At 45.4% G+C, this 14,963-nt stretch overlaps 1 protein-coding gene and 2 non-coding genes across 4 annotated transcripts; all 3 read left to right on the forward strand.

Moving 5' to 3' along the window:
- Window positions 1–1,088: 1,088 nt before the first annotated feature.
- Window positions 1,089–14,937, forward strand: RPSA (ribosomal protein SA). Of its 2 annotated transcripts, none has more exons than XM_061127833.1 (7): window positions 1,089–1,222; window positions 2,533–2,698; window positions 3,769–3,887; window positions 13,249–13,494; window positions 14,250–14,378; window positions 14,501–14,666; window positions 14,791–14,937. In XM_061127833.1, exons 2-7 carry the CDS (start codon window positions 2,566–2,568, stop codon window positions 14,883–14,885), a joined length of 888 nt encoding a protein of 295 aa, XP_060983816.1. In that variant the 5' UTR covers window positions 1,089–1,222; window positions 2,533–2,565; the 3' UTR covers window positions 14,886–14,937. The 2 variants fall into 2 exon arrangements, with proteins under 2 accessions (XP_060983816.1, XP_060983818.1); XM_061127835.1 differs by lacking the exon at window positions 1,089–1,222 and adding an exon at window positions 2,130–2,145.
- Window positions 3,545–3,695, forward strand: LOC133046320 (small nucleolar RNA SNORA62/SNORA6 family). The gene has a single exon (XR_009690458.1). It is a non-coding gene; the product is annotated as a small nucleolar RNA SNORA62/SNORA6 family (small nucleolar RNA).
- On the forward strand, window positions 13,554–13,703 carry LOC133046321 (small nucleolar RNA SNORA62/SNORA6 family). The gene has a single exon (XR_009690459.1). It is a non-coding gene; the product is annotated as a small nucleolar RNA SNORA62/SNORA6 family (small nucleolar RNA).
- Window positions 14,938–14,963: the final 26 nt, after the last annotated feature.

Raw genomic sequence — 14,963 nt, forward strand, 5'->3', positions numbered from 1 at the left:
AGTATTTTGTGGAGAAACAAAACCTAAACATAAGTACAGCACAATTTCCCAGCTGTTAGAATGCAAGTATTTTGGAGATTCTATGGTGCACTGGGGAGGGAGCTGCTGAAATAGTTTGGGAGTGCCTAGAACACCCTCCAGGAAAGTCCTGCAGTGACTGAAAACTGTCCCTAAAAGCCAGCCTTTCAAGTTTCCCCCTTTTGTCTACAGATACTTGCACCAGTTTCTAAGGATGCTTAAAGCCACAATTAAGTTTATTCCTTTGCTTGTATGTCAGCTCTTTATTTAAATGCAGTGTTTGTTTTATTTCAATTTAAAAACCTGTGTTCCTCAAAGAAAATTTAAAAAGTACTCGAGGCCAAGAACCTACCCAGTTCTCTACTTGTATATCCGTAGTTCCCACCCTGGGTGCACGTTAAAATTACCTAAATTCTTGTAGTTTAGCGTTGGCCATATGTTTAAACCTCTCCAAGCGATTCTAAGTGCAACCAAACTTCAAACCTACTGTATAATTAACAATCTGGCTACTGGTTATTGCTTTACAGTCGTTTAATACCTAGGGCTTCCAAATTTCAAAATGATCGCCCTCATCCTGTAACTCCTTTTTGAACTATAGAATATATTTTAATTCTTTTTAATGGCTGCATGGTATTGGGCGGAATATATATTAACTAATAATTGCTATCGCAATTTTTTTCCTACGAAAAAAATTCTCATGCATTCCATCCGTGTAGTCTTCATTTTATTTTTTTAAGCGGGAAACTTACCATTAACAGAACTCTTTAAAAATCTGAATTAGACACTGCTAATTTGTCCTCCAAAAACCGCAAAGTATCTTCTCCAGCTTTTGTTCATTCAACACAGGTTTGTTCAGTGCTTTCCCAAGAAAGAAAAATGCAGTTTAAATAAGGAACCCGCTCAAGCGCGTAGGTACACAAAGCTGAGTGAGAGCGCCAATCCCCTGCTGGCCCTTCTGGACCGCACACCTCTCCGAAACCTTAGTGCGGCAATCAACCCTTCAACTTCCGCCATTCGCTAGCGTCCGCGCTAGCGCCGTAGCCCATCTTCCGGAGGAAGGCCCGCCCCCAGGATGCACGCCTTCATCGAGCTTCCGCTGAGCTTTCGTTGTTACTGGCTGGGTGCGGACTATATAAGGACGTCACTTCCGCCCGCTAGTCCTTTTGGCGCTGCCCTGAGAGGGGTCCATACGGCGTTGTTCTCGGTGAGTTGCTTTTGGGTTGCCGGTGGCTCCCAGGGCCTTGAGGACAAGCTTCCTGTCCAAACGAGGTATGGGAGGACCTGGGTGAAAGCCTGCCGACGGAGTGCGTTAGTTTTTTGACTAGGCGCGCTCACGCTCAGACCGGCGGCCTACACGTGGCCGGGCCCGGGCCGGGACGTTCCCACAAGGCCTCGGGAGCGGGCAGAGGTTGCGCTCCCGCCGCGGAGGCCCCGGGCCGGGGTGCGGGTGGCTCGGGGTGCAGAGAGACCACCCTACGCTCTGCGCTGGATTTGACTCAGATCCCGACGCTCGGTTGTAAATCCCGAGGCTTATGCTCCGGTTTTCTCCACCTACTTGAGTTGGTCTCTTGTTAGTGGTGTTCAGGAGTTAAGGTTCTTGACGAGGTTTTTGTTACTGGAAAGATAAAACGTCGCGTTTCTGTTATCTTGGTTCAAAATAATTTGGACAAGGAATGCAGAAAAAGTCATAACAGACTGAGGTGATTTCTCTAATGGGTGGTTTCTGTGGGAGGTTTCTTGATTAGGGGCGGAGTACACTGTTGAAATTGGATGGGATCTTGATTGCACCTGATTCTGGAAAGCATCGCACATGGGCTCTAAGAGCCATTTTCCTCTACGAGCGCCCTTCCTGAGAGGTTGAAGAGCAGTCACCTGCAGCTAGTAATGCTCGACCAGGCCCTGTGGATTTGTGGGCAGGGTTTCCTATTCAGGTGTGACGAGCTTTAATCAAAATCTAATTTATGTTCGTGTTGTAAGCGCCATACTTAACGCTTCATGGTCACATTAAGTACAGAAAAAGGGGGTGGGAGTTGCTTGATATCTGCGGAGATTGAGGAGATTGTCCTTGATGTGGCTTTGTTTTTCTCATTTTAAGGAAAACGAGTAATCTCAGAAGTAATGCCGAAGGTACCACCTTCAGTCTGCTTGAAAATACGCCTATTTACATCACTGTTGCTCACCTTCTGAATATTCTCAGACATGGCTGCTCTTTCACATCTAACTCCTCTGTACCTTGAGTATTAAAAAGTCTCAATTCACTGTTTTCATTTAGTTACCTGGGTGTTTTGTCTGTCTCCACACCACTCTGAGCAGGATTTGATTTTCCAAGGTGTGGCATAGATTTATTAGTGTTCTGTTTCATCCCACTAGACTGACCCCACTGCCTGACACTGTAGGAGGTGTGGTCTGTGGTTAAGATTTAAACATTAAGTCACCTGACTCCCAAGAGTAGAATGTACCATCCCGCTTAAGTCCCTGGAGTTTAAAGGACTTTTGTTAACTATTGTTTTTCAGATTCCCATCGTAACTTAAAGGGAAGCTTTCACAATGTCCGGAGCCCTTGATGTCCTGCAAATGAAGGAGGAGGATGTCCTCAAATTCCTTGCAGCAGGAACCCACTTAGGTGGCACCAACCTTGACTTCCAAATGGAACAGTACATCTACAAAAGGAAAAGTGATGGTCAGTCATTGCTTTAGTGTTACTTGCTTGATCATTCCAGCTATAAGAACAAGTTTTGACACTACTATTCTGACAGGTGGTACTGAGTTGAAGTGAAATTTGCACCTTAGAAGGCTCTCACCAAGTAACTAATGAAAACAGATCTTTAGATGGGTAAGAAAGTATTAAGTGCTCTGATTGTTTTTAAAGGAAAAATTCTGAACTCCAGTGAAGAGTGGAAACTGGTAGGTTAAATGTTGTGGGTTGGGCCTTGAATAAGCACAATGTAACGAGAAGGAGAACGTTTAATAGCTTGAAGTGAAGTGACTCAGTCGTGTCCAACTCTTGCGACCCCGTGGACTGTAGCCTACCCTGCTTATCTGTCCATGGGATTTTCCAGGCAAGAGTACTGGAGTGGGTTACTATTTTCCTCTCCAGAAGATCTTCCCAACCCAGGGATTGAACCTGGGTCTCCCACATTGTAGGCGGACACTTTACCATATTTGGTTTCTAATAATTTATCTCCCAGAGTGCCTTATAATTTGTAGCTACCATTACGGGTTTGTAAAGCTGATTTCTGAAAGTAGAGCTATAGTTGGGAACAAACATTTTGGTTTTCATGTATGTATCAGAAAAAGTAAATTAGCTTTTGATGAGACTGGAATGTATTAAGTTGTTCCGCTGAGATAGAACCACTGAAGGATTTACACCTGTGAGTGGCATGGTTTAAAGGAGTTCACAATAAATTTGGCATGGTAGATGACAAGAGGAAAATAATGGTAGGCCACAAATAAGAACGAACTTCTTGGATCCTGCATGGAAGGCTTGAGAGTGGGTTAACACAGGATGAGAAATGAAAAGATGCGTTTGGCACATTATTAAAGCTCAGAGTGGAGGCCAGTCTTGGCCAATGAACTGCTGAGTGTCGGAAGTGTGCTATATCAATGGCAGGATTTTCGCTAACACCAGTAGAGCTTGCCTCTATGACTGGAGTTTGATAGTACTCGCTGCCACATGACTTCATGTTTTTAGGAGAATATTACCTTACAAAGCTTGGTTAGCTCTTAAGAAAACCTTGTGTCCTCCCCTAGGCATCTACATCATAAATCTGAAGAGAACCTGGGAGAAGCTTCTGTTGGCCGCACGGGCCATTGTCGCCATTGAAAACCCGGCTGATGTCAGTGTCATATCCTCCAGGAATACCGGCCAGGTTTGTGGGACAGTATGCGTGGGTTTTGCTGCAAAGCCTACAGATGTTTGGGGATGTATAGAAAAGCTGTAGCAAACCCCAGAATTTATTCAAAAAACATTTGAAACTGGGCTGAGTTGGAGGAATTCCCAAAATTAAAGATTGTCAACGTATTTATCACTTCACATCTGACACTTAAAATTCGTGTATCATTGTGTATTTTCCTGTGCCGCTGAATTTCAAGAAATGAAAAAGTGGCATTTTTAGCAGTGAGCTTTGAAGGTTTTAAATGAAACATTGGACTTCCCTGGTGGTCCAGTGGTAAGAATCTGCCTGTTAATGCAGGGGACATGGCTTCAACCCTGGTCCTGGAAGATTCCACATGCCCCAGGGCAGTAAGCCCACTCTCCACAAGAACTGAAGCCCCCACCCTCTAGGGTCTCTGCTCTACAGCAGGCGAAGCCACCACAAGGAGAGAAAGGCCACGCACACCAGGGAAGACACAGTGCACCCAAAATTTAATTACATTCAGGTTTCATTTCTTTAAAAAAAAAAACAACACTGAAATATTGAGTTTAAAAAGTTAGAATTAAATGCCAGTTTTTCAGGAAGGGCTTCTGTTGATAAGATAACCACCACGCTCTGTCACATCAGCAAGAGTAAGAATATTTGCCAGATTAAGTGAATAAAAATAGCTTAATAAACATTGTCTTTTTTTCCCCTTCATTTTTTGGAAGTTGCTCTATGACACCACTGCATTCCGACTGATACCATGCGATCTTTTCTCCACACCCCGTCCAGCATTGTTTGTACACATTTTGATGACGGCCATTTTGAGTAGTGAGAACCAGTTCCTCAGTATGAGGGAAATTTACCAGTTGGTATCGGCAAGCTGACATTCTGCCTTAAATGAGTTTTTCAATTGGCCACCTCAGACAGTTACTGATACAGGTGTCTGATTACAGCCCTGCGGGCTCCTGAAGGCCTAGTGCCCACGGCCCTGGTTTGAAGATTGCTATTGCAGGAAACGGCCACAAGGTGGCAGGATTTCTCTGCTCAAGTTTGTTTACTCAGGCAACCAGCACTTCACTGTAACTCCTGTTCCTGGGTTGAAAGTTAAAAGTGAGAGATGCCAGAAGAAACACTCAAAAGCTTGTCTGTTGTTATTGCCTGATACTTGTGTTTTTATTGGAGTTGAGTGGATTTACACGTTGGTGTTGGGTGTAGGGGTACAGCACCTTGTCCAGTTACCATGTATGCTTGCCTCTGCACTTCTCTTCGTATAGGGCATCAGAGTGTTGAGTAGAGCTCCTGTGCTATTCAGGAGGTTGTTGATGATGAATTTAATATGTGATTAGTGTGTATCTGCTAAACTCATTCTTAGCCCTGTGATAGCATATGTTTATCTTATACTTTTTCTTCCTGGTAAATAGGGCATTAGTACGGATTTTGTGATTCCAGCTATAAGTCATATAATGGCCTTTTGAGTCTCTGACTCCATTTACTTAGTATGATCCTCACTAGTTTCATCCCTGCTTGCTGCCAGTGGCCTTCATTAAATTCTCCTTTTCTGGCTGTGTACTATTCCGTTGTCCCGAGCTACCATTTTTTCTTTACTGGTTCTTGTGTGGATGGGCATATTGTTTGCTTGGCCTCTTTTGGCTTGTATAAATAGCAGCACTGCGGTAAACTTTGGGTTGCGTGTGTGTATGTGGCATCACTGGTGAACTTTGGGCTCCATGTGTCTAAATTCTGGTTTCTAACTGATGGACATTCAAGAGTGTGTAGGTCTGTTTTTACATTATTAAAGAACCCCCATTGTGGCTGTTTGCGCTTTACATTCCCACCAGTAGACTAGGAATGAGTATTTTCTCCACACCCTGTCCAGCATTTATTGTTGGTAGATGTTTTGGAGTTGGCTGTTCTGACTGGTGCTATCTTGATTCCTCGGGCTTCCCTGGTGGCTCAGATGGTAAAGAATCTGCCGGCAGTGCAGGAGACTCAGGTTAAATCCCTGGGTTGAAGAAGGGTGTGGCTCCCTACTCCAGTATTCTTGCCTGGAGAATTCTATGGTCAGCGGAGAGCCTGGTGGGCTACAGTCCATGGGGTCCCAAAGAACACAACTGAGTGACTAAAAGGTTTTTTGAACTGATTCCTCAGTGTAGTTTTGATTTGCACGTCTCTAGAAATGAGCGTATCGAGCCTCTTTTCCGTGTGCTGCTTCTAAATACAGTGTGAGGGGGATTTACCCATCAAAACTGGCATTCTGAGACTGACTTTTGATGATTCCACCTCCCCCCTTTAATTACCCCAGGCATTTCCTGATGACAGGTGTCATTTACAGCCCTGCAGGCTCTGTGACTGTTTAGTGCCCAAGGCCCTTGTTTGCGGGTTACTGTTGCCCAATCAATATGGCCACACGGTGACAGGATTTCTACTCAGGCAACCAGAGCCTTGGTGTAACTCCTGTTCCTGGAAGTGAAAGTGGTAATGGAACCCCACTCCAGTGCTCTTGCCTGGAAAATCCCATGGACGGAGGAGCCCGGCGGGCTGCGGTCCATGGGGTCGCAAAGAGTCGGACACGAGTGAGCGACTTCACTTTCATTTTTCACTTTCCACTTTCGTACATTGGGGAAGGAAATGGCAACTCACTCCAGTGTTCTTGCCTGGAGAATCCCAGGGCCGGCAGAGCCTGGTGGGCTGCCGTCTCTGGGGTCACACAGAGTCGGACACGAATGAAGCGACTTAGCAGTAGAGTTGCCAGAATGAGCACCCAAAGTCTTATGTCTTTATTTTTTTCTAATATTTTTATTTATTGAAATAAAGTATTTTTTTAGTAACTTTATTTTTTATTTTTAAAATGAAAAAGATGATCAGTGATAAGAGGTGCTATTCACAAAGAAGATAGACATCAGAAACCATTAGACACCTAACAACAAAGAGGCAAAGCAAAACTGAAAAAAAAATAAGGGAAAAGAAAAGTAATCATATAGTGAGACATATTAACATTTCTCTGAGCATATTTTATCAAGTGCAGAAAAAAGACTTGGAGCATCTTGAATGATGTCATTAATAATTTAGTTTGAATATATTTCTATTAAGTTATAGTAATTTCATATCCTAAAATTTATTTAAAATTTTGTATCTTACATGTGACTGTTAGATGTCCACAGAACATTTGGAAAAACTGGCTAAGAGATAAACCTTACTAAGTTTCAAAAAGTAGAATTCTTTATTTTTGTGTTTCAGTTATTCATATACACACATTATTTTTCCAATTGTTTTCCATAATAGGTTATTATACTGACTTCAGTTCCCTGTGCTATACAGTAGGCCTTTGTTGCTTCTTGCATATCTAGTATATATGCTGCTGAAGCAAGCACAGCTTCTTGCATATCTATTTTCTAAGTCAAACAAGTGGAATCAAAATGTCATACGCTTTTTAGTTAGGCAGAAATTCATAAGTCTTCTAAAATATATATACTATGCATATTATTTTTATATTATGCAAAAGCTTTACTACCATGCTTCATAAATGTTTGAGAAAGAACATTAAGCTAAAAAGAGATGGAGAAATTGGAAGCCGTAAACTAGATGAGATGGGAGCACTGAATATGAAATAGAAGAAGTGAAACAAACTAGATAGTAGTAAGAGATCCTCACATAACAGTTGTTTTTAAACATTAGAAACAGATCTGGAGCACTGGCAAACATAATGCAATACCTGGGCATTTGTACTCAAAAAATTCTGAGATAATTCTGATTTGTGCATCTGGATTTTAAGAAGTGATTACAGGTTTTTCTATTAAATGATAGTTTTGCTGGTACAGGATTCTGTTACTTTTCTGTTGGCCAATCATGATACAATGTACAATGGTATTAAGTGGTAATAGTTACATAATCACAGTAGTGAAAGATGTGGTAAGTGGAAGTGCTTTCCTGCTCCTGTTTTCATCCACCCAGCTGGTCTGTGTCTTTTGGTGCATTTAATCCTTTGCATTTCAGGTAATGTATGATCCTATTACTGTTTTAATTGTTTCAGGCTTATTTTCTGTAGGTCTTTTCCTTCTCTCGTGTTTCCTGTCTGGAGAAGTTCCTTTAGCATTTGTTGTAAAGCTGGTTTGGTGGTGCTGAATTCTCTTTAACTTTTTGCTCATCTGGAAAGCTTTTGATTTCTCTTTCGAATCTGAATGAGAGTCTTGCTGGGTAGTGTATTCTTGGTTGTAGGTTCTTCCCTTTCATCACTTCAAATATATCATGCCAGTCCCTGCTGGCTTATAGCTTCTGTGGAGAAATCAGGTGGTAGCCTCATGGGTTGACTATTTCCTTTCCCATTTTAGTGAAGTTTTCAGCTATTATCTCTTCTAATATTTTCTCAGGTCCTTTCTCCCTTCTGGGACCCTTGTAATGGGAACATTGGTATGTTTAATGTTGGCCCATAGGTCACTTAGGCTGTCTTCATTTCTTTTCAGTCTTTTTTTCTCCTGCATTCTGTTCTATGGCCGTGATTTCCACCGTTTTGTCTTCCAGGTTCCCGTTCTTTTGCCTCTTCTGCTACTGATTTCTTCCAGTGTATTATTTGTCTGTTTGTTTTAGGTCTTTGGTAAACAGTTCTTGCATCTTTTCAATCTTTGCTTCCGTTCTTTTTCCAAGATCCTGTGTCATCTTCACTATCATTTTGAATTCTTTTTCTGGAAAATGGCCCGTCTCTACTTCATTTACTTGTTTTTCTGGGGTTTTATGTTGTCTCTTCATCTGGGACATAACTTTCTGCGTTTTCATGCTGACTAACTTTCTGTAATGTGGTTTTGTTTTAGTTGCTGTGGGCCTGTGCTTGCTTCTCTGTCTGCCCTCTGATGGAGGAGGCTGTGACTTACGTAAACTTCCTGATGGAAGGGACTGGTGGTGGGAAAGACTAGGTCTTGCTCTGGTGGCAGGGCCTTGGTCAGTAAAGTTTTAATCCAGTTATCTGCTGATGGGTGCTCCCAGGGATTGTGCTGCCTCCCTGGTAGTTTTTTGGCTTGAGAGCACCCAGCTTTGGGTTGCAGCCTCAGTGGTCAGGTTAGTGGCGACCTCCAAGAGGCTTTACGTCAAGGAGGGACCTTCTCAGACTGGTGCCCCCATCCCTGTGGTGAGCCCCTGTGGACCCACACCTCCACAGGAGGCCCTCCAACATGAGCAGGTAGTCCTGGTTCAGTCCCCTGTGGAGCCACTGCACCTTTCCCCTGAGTCTTAGCTGCACACAGGGTTTTGTTTCTGCCCCCCAAGACTGGAGTCTCTGTCTCCCCCGCCCTGTGATCAAACCCCACTGGTCTGCAAGGTCAGGTTCCCTGGGGGTTGCCAGTCCCTCTGTTGGATACCCAGGCTGGGAAGCCTGATGTGAGGTTCAGAACCTCTACCACAGTGGGAGAGCTGCTTTGGTGTATTGTTCTCTAGTCCGAGTCACCCACCCAGCTGGTGTGGGATTTGGTTTTATTGTGATTGTGCCCCTCCTACCATCTACCATCTGACTGCGGCTTCTTTGTCTTTGGAGGTGGGGTATCTTTTTGGTAGGTTCCAGCATCCTCCTGTTGCTGGTTCCTCAATGGCTAGTTGTGATTTTGGTGCTCCTGCAGGAGGAGATGAGCACATGTCCTTCTACTTCGCCGTCTTGAATCATGGAGTCAAGTTGATTTGCAATGCAGTGTTTGTTGTAGGTGTTGTATTAGTGTGAATCTGTTAATCCCAAACTCCTAATTTATCCTTTCCCTGATGGTAAGCATAAGTTTGGCTTTTAATTCTTTGAGGGAGGTTGTCCCTGATAAACTCGTGCTACCAACTTTGTGGTTCTACCTATAAGTCATTGTAACAACAGATGAGCACAGCCCTTCGCAGGCAGCCATTGCTGTGCCTCATTTCTCCACGTCCTGGTTACTAAGCAACAGGCCTTACTCAGCCATGGGTGGGTACCTCAGTGGGCCCCGCCCACAAGCAGCTGTCAGTGGGGGACCATTAGGGAAGCGACTCAGCCACGGGTCAGTAGTGTGTGGTCATCATGTGGACCATGAGGCATGAGGCAGATTCAGGCCTTCTTATAGAGCCCCTCCGACTCCCCAGCCTTGGGCCAGCGAGTGAGCGCGAGGGCCCAGGGGACAGAGGGCTCCACAGAGTCCTGCAGGGCTCCAGAGCCTTCACTGAGGGTTTGGCCCTGGCCTTGAGGCAGCGGTGAACCTCTCTCTCATCCCTGTTTCTGTGACCTAATGGCAGTGGCCATCTGCCTGGGTTGCAGTCTGGGACCTAGACCTCCCTCAGCTTTTGTGTGGCCTGAGGAGACTGAGGGCCAGTTGGATTGGGTGCCTGGTTCCCTCGGGGATGACAGCTGGGCAGGATGTGGAGACCTGGCCCTGAAGGAGCTGCCAACTGCGATTTGCCACCTCTTAGCCAGGACTGGGCCCTTGCCCTTTATTGTCAAGACAAAGAGTGACATTCATTTGGTAGAGATTTACAGGAACATTGTTACCTGACCATGACCAGGCCTCTAAAACAAAGGATCTGACACCAAGAAGTTTGCAACATCTAACCACACTCCTCCCTCACCTTTTGCTTTTGCTGAAAGCTGTCAGTGACTTTAGGTGTTCTTAGGGCATGCGCCGTCCATCTCCTTGTGTGAACCTGTAATAAACCTTTTTCTGTTCCAAACTGTAATGGTTAGTATGATTGGTCTCAGTTGGCGTCGGGCAAACAGGCTTGTGACTCAGTAACAAGATGATGTTGGCCTGTTGTGTCTGACTCGTTCATTTAGTGTGGTCCTCACTAGGTTCATCCAGGCTTGCTGCCAGTGGCATTTATTAAATTCTCGATTCTGACTGAGTAATATTCCACTGTCCCTGGATACCATTTCTTTCTCCTTTGCCTTGCTGCTGCGGGTGGGCATTTTGGCTGCAAGTGAACTCTGGGGTGCATGTGTCTTTGAATTCTGGTTTCTTCCTGGTAAGACACCCAGGAGTGGGGTGGCAGGGTCTTAGGGTAGCTCTGTTTCTGCTTTACTAAGGAACCCTCAGTTTACAATCCTACAACTTTAATCCACTCTCTGTCCAGCGTTTATTGTTTGTAGGTGTGGGTGGTGGCCATCCTGACAGATGCTAACCGATTTCTCAGTGTAGCTTTGATTTGCATGTCTCTACAAAGTAGCAATATTGAGCCTCTTTTCATGTGTTTCTTTTAAACACAGTGTGAGGGAGATTAAACTGTTGAAATTGGCATCCTGAGACTCTTGCTTCTCTTTTTCCCCAATTACTCACCCCAGACATTTCCTGATGGCAGGTGTCATTTACAGCCCTGCAGGCCCTGTGAATACTAGGTGCCCAGGGGCCTGGTTTCCAGGTTGCTGTTGGCCCGAAATGGTCACATGGTGGCAGGATTTTGTGGAAGTGCCAGAAGAAACACTCCAAATCTCCTTTCACATTACAGCTTGTTTTTTATTTTCTAAGGTTTTTTTTTTTTTTTTTTTTTAATGATTATGTGTTCATTTGTTTGGTCGCATTGCCCTGGTTCTTAGTTGCAATCCCCAGGGTCTTTGACCCTTGTTGTCCCGTGGGGTGTCTTAGATGTAGCATGTGGGATCCAGTCCCTTGACCAGGAAAGTTCTGAATTTTATTTTTTATTGGAATAAAGTTGACTTACAACACTGTTTGTTGTAGGTGTACAAGGTCGTGTCCAGTTATGTGCGTGTGTCACCATCTTCAGATCTGTTTCCGTGGGATTAACATATACACACAACCAAGTGTAAAACTGATAGGCAACGCGACCTACTGTATAGCGTGGGACTCTGCCTGTGCTGTGGTAGGTCTCGTTGCCTGTCAGTTTTACACATATTAGTGTGTATATGTTAATCCCAAGCTGTGGCTTAGATCCTAGGCCTCAGTTGCAGTTTCAGTCCCCCTGTTTTCTGGCAACCTGGTGATGTCTGCCTCTGGGTTCAGTGAGGCAGGGTTGCAACTGGAGCTCGTGAGTAAAGGCAGGGGCTGCCCTGGCGACCTCGCCTCTTCTCATGCCATGCCCAGCAGCACTTCCCTGCTCACGCAGGCCCGCCCCTTCCCACGAGCACGCCCCTCTGCAGCAGGACTGCGCCCTGTCCTCCTCAGTGTGTGCCCCCACCAACACCAGTCTTGCCTGGTATCTCCTCTGAGCGCAGCACTCAGCCCTCACCTGGACTCACGTGGACACACGTCTCAGGCTGCACTGCAGGGCGATGGCACAGACCATCTGCGGGTCTCTCTGTCCCACCTCCCACAAACCAGTCATCTTTGTACTAAGCTGCTGAACCTCCCTTTTTGTTCCAGTTAATACCCCTGCCAGTGAGGGAATGTCAGGGTAGCAGGAAACGTTTCCTCTTTTTCAGCTACCTCCCCAGAGGACTGCTGGTCCTGCCCCACTTGCTGTTTTTTGCCTCTTCCAACCCTGTTCTCTGGAGCTCTTTCTTGCCCTTTCAGGTGTTCTAGGTGTTCTGTTATACATACAAATGTACCTTTATACATATACAAATATATGTGTATTTTTATTGTAGTTGTCGGAGGGGGTGAGTTCTCAATTCTCATTTTACTCAGTTGTCATGATTAGGCCTCCTTGCAAGAGGTGTTTTACCTGGGATTTATTCCCCTTGTGGCGGGCTTAGTCACTGGAATTCTTTGGTGAGACACGTGGGTGATGGTTTTAATCACTGCTGTAGAAGGAGCTCAGTGACCAGTCTGTGCTTCCATCAAGGAAAATTTACTATCTAGGTTACAGAAGTGCTCTGGTGGTCAGATTCTACATGGTGTGTTTTGATTTTGTGTCATTTTTTTAGCCTCATGAGGAATTTGGACATATAGGAGTCACTAGCCCCAGTTACTCCTAAGTGGTACTTGAACCAGGCTGGTTTGCTGTGGAACCAGCAGAAGTGAGGATGTAGTGAGCATCAGATAGCCTGAGGGAAGAGCATCCCCAGCAGAGGGCCTGGATGGGGGGCCATGCTTGGCGTGTTTTTCTTTTTGTTCTAATGTTCCAGGCAATAAGTGGAAGATGGAGAACAACCTGCCTACAATTCAGGAGACCCCCGGGGTTGATCCCTGGAAGAAGGGGATGGCAACCCACTCAGTATTCTTGCCTGGAGAATCCCACAGACAGAGGAGCCTGGCAGGCTATAGTCCATAGAGTCGCAAAGAGTCAGGCACAACTGTGTGACTAACACTTTGATTTTTTTCATAGAACAATTAACTACTAGATGTTTTGAGGAAGGATTTGGAGGAGTTTCCTGCTAGATAGCCAGCTTGGTGACATAGCAAACTTGGTGCTCCATGTATCATTGCAGGGCTCCTGTGGCACCGTCTCTGGGACACTTAACTCTTTCTGTTGCTTCTTCCAGCGAGCTGTGCTCAAGTTTGCGGCTGCCACTGGAGCCACTCCCATCGCTGGCCGCTTCACTCCGGGAACCTTCACTAACCAGATCCAGGCCGCGTTCAGGGAGCCAAGGCTTCTGGTGGTTACCGATCCCAGGGCTGACCACCAGCCCCTCACAGAAGCCTCTTACGTTAACCTGCCCACCATTGCTCTGTGTAACACAGACTCTCCTCTGCGCTACGTGGACATCGCCATCCCATGCAACAACAAGGTAACAAGTCTGTGACTGCACTGGAGCCGGCCGCTAAGTGCTCCAGCCACGGACCTCCCTCTGCACATTGTTAGAGCTTGGAGTTGAGGCTGCTGGCCAATGGACTCACAAGTGTAGGTAGTGTGCTACACGAGGGGCAAGTGTTTCGCTAACACCACAAGGGTCTCTGGCCCGATGAGTGGAGTTGGATAGTAATACTTGCTACAAAACTATGATTTTAAGGAATGAGAGCTTATTTAGGGAGAGATGAAAACATTTAAAAAATAGCTTTTTTTCTCTTCAATATTCCTAACTCTTCAGGCAGTACTTGACTTTTCTGTTTTCTCAGTTGATGTATCCTGCTCTGAGATCCTAAAAAGGTGGGTTACCTATGGTTCAAATTGGTCATTTGTCACTGATCTCAAACCTGGTTACACATAAGAATGGGGCAGAGGTTTTCTTTTATTTCTACCAGTATTCAGGCACTGACCCCATTTTGTTGTGTAGAGTGGAGTCTTAATTAAACCCCTTGATTCCAGTGGCAGACAAGAGTAAGAACCAGAGATGGAGAACAATCTTGGTACAAACTTTGAATTGTTTTAATTGGAGTACAATTGTAAGTGTTGTGTTAGTTTCTGCTGTCCTACACACACTTTCAAACTAACAGACATGTCTACTCACATGGTACCACGGGACCTAGGTGATGAGGGAACGGGTTAGGTGGAGATTGTTTGGGGTTTGCCAAGTATCACTTTAATGACCTGGTGCTCTTGCAGGGAGCGCACTCAGTGGGTCTCATGTGGTGGATGCTCGCCCGGGAAGTTCTGCGCATGCGTGGCACCATCTCCCGAGAACACCCATGGGAGGTCATGCCGGATCTCTACTTCTACAGAGATCCTGAAGAGGTGAGCTTCGTCCACAAAGGCCTGTTGTCACTCACATAAGTACATACCTGGATACTTTTTACTGCCAAGAACAGAAACTAATCTGTCATTGCATATAAACTAAAAATATTTTCCTCAACTAGATTGAGAAAGAAGAGCAGGCAGCAGCTGAGAAGGCTGTGACCAAGGAGGAATTTCAGGGAGAGTGGACTGCTCCAGCCCCAGAGTTCACCGCCACTCAGCCCGAGGTGGCAGACTGGTCCGAGGGCGTGCAGGTGCCTTCCGTGCCGATTCAGCAGTTCCCCACGGGTACGCATCGAGATCATGGGCATCCGGCCTAACGTGTCTGTAGGGATATAAGCAGATTGGTGGGGTGGGATTGCAAAAGTAATCTGGGGGTGTGGCTGATGACCTTCTTGTGTTTTCTCAACAGAAGACTGGAGTGCTCAGCCTTCCACCGAAGACTGGTCTGCAGCTCCCACCGCTCAGGCCACTGAATGGGTAGGAACCACCACGGAGTGGTCGTAAGCTGTTCTTCAACAGACTTCCACCAAAATGGAAAATAAACCGTTTCTAAAAATTTTGTTCATTTATTTCAGTCTATGG

The sequence above is a fragment of the Dama dama genome, chromosome 24, assembly GCF_033118175.1.
Source record: "Dama dama isolate Ldn47 chromosome 24, ASM3311817v1, whole genome shotgun sequence".
Classification (NCBI taxonomy): domain Eukaryota; kingdom Metazoa; phylum Chordata; class Mammalia; order Artiodactyla; family Cervidae; genus Dama; species Dama dama.

Bases quoted from the DNA above. Each gene is read 5' to 3' on its own strand.
- RPSA (XM_061127833.1), top strand. From the start codon at position 2,566: ATGTCCGGAGCCCTTGATGTCCTGCAAATGAAGGAGGAGGATGTCCTC. The intron at 2,699-3,768 runs GTCAGTCATTGC...GTCCTCCCCTAG, and splicing joins CTACAAAAGGAAAAGTGATG to GCATCTACATCATAAATCTG. The intron at 3,888-13,248 runs GTTTGTGGGACA...TGCTTCTTCCAG, and splicing joins CCTCCAGGAATACCGGCCAG to CGAGCTGTGCTCAAGTTTGC.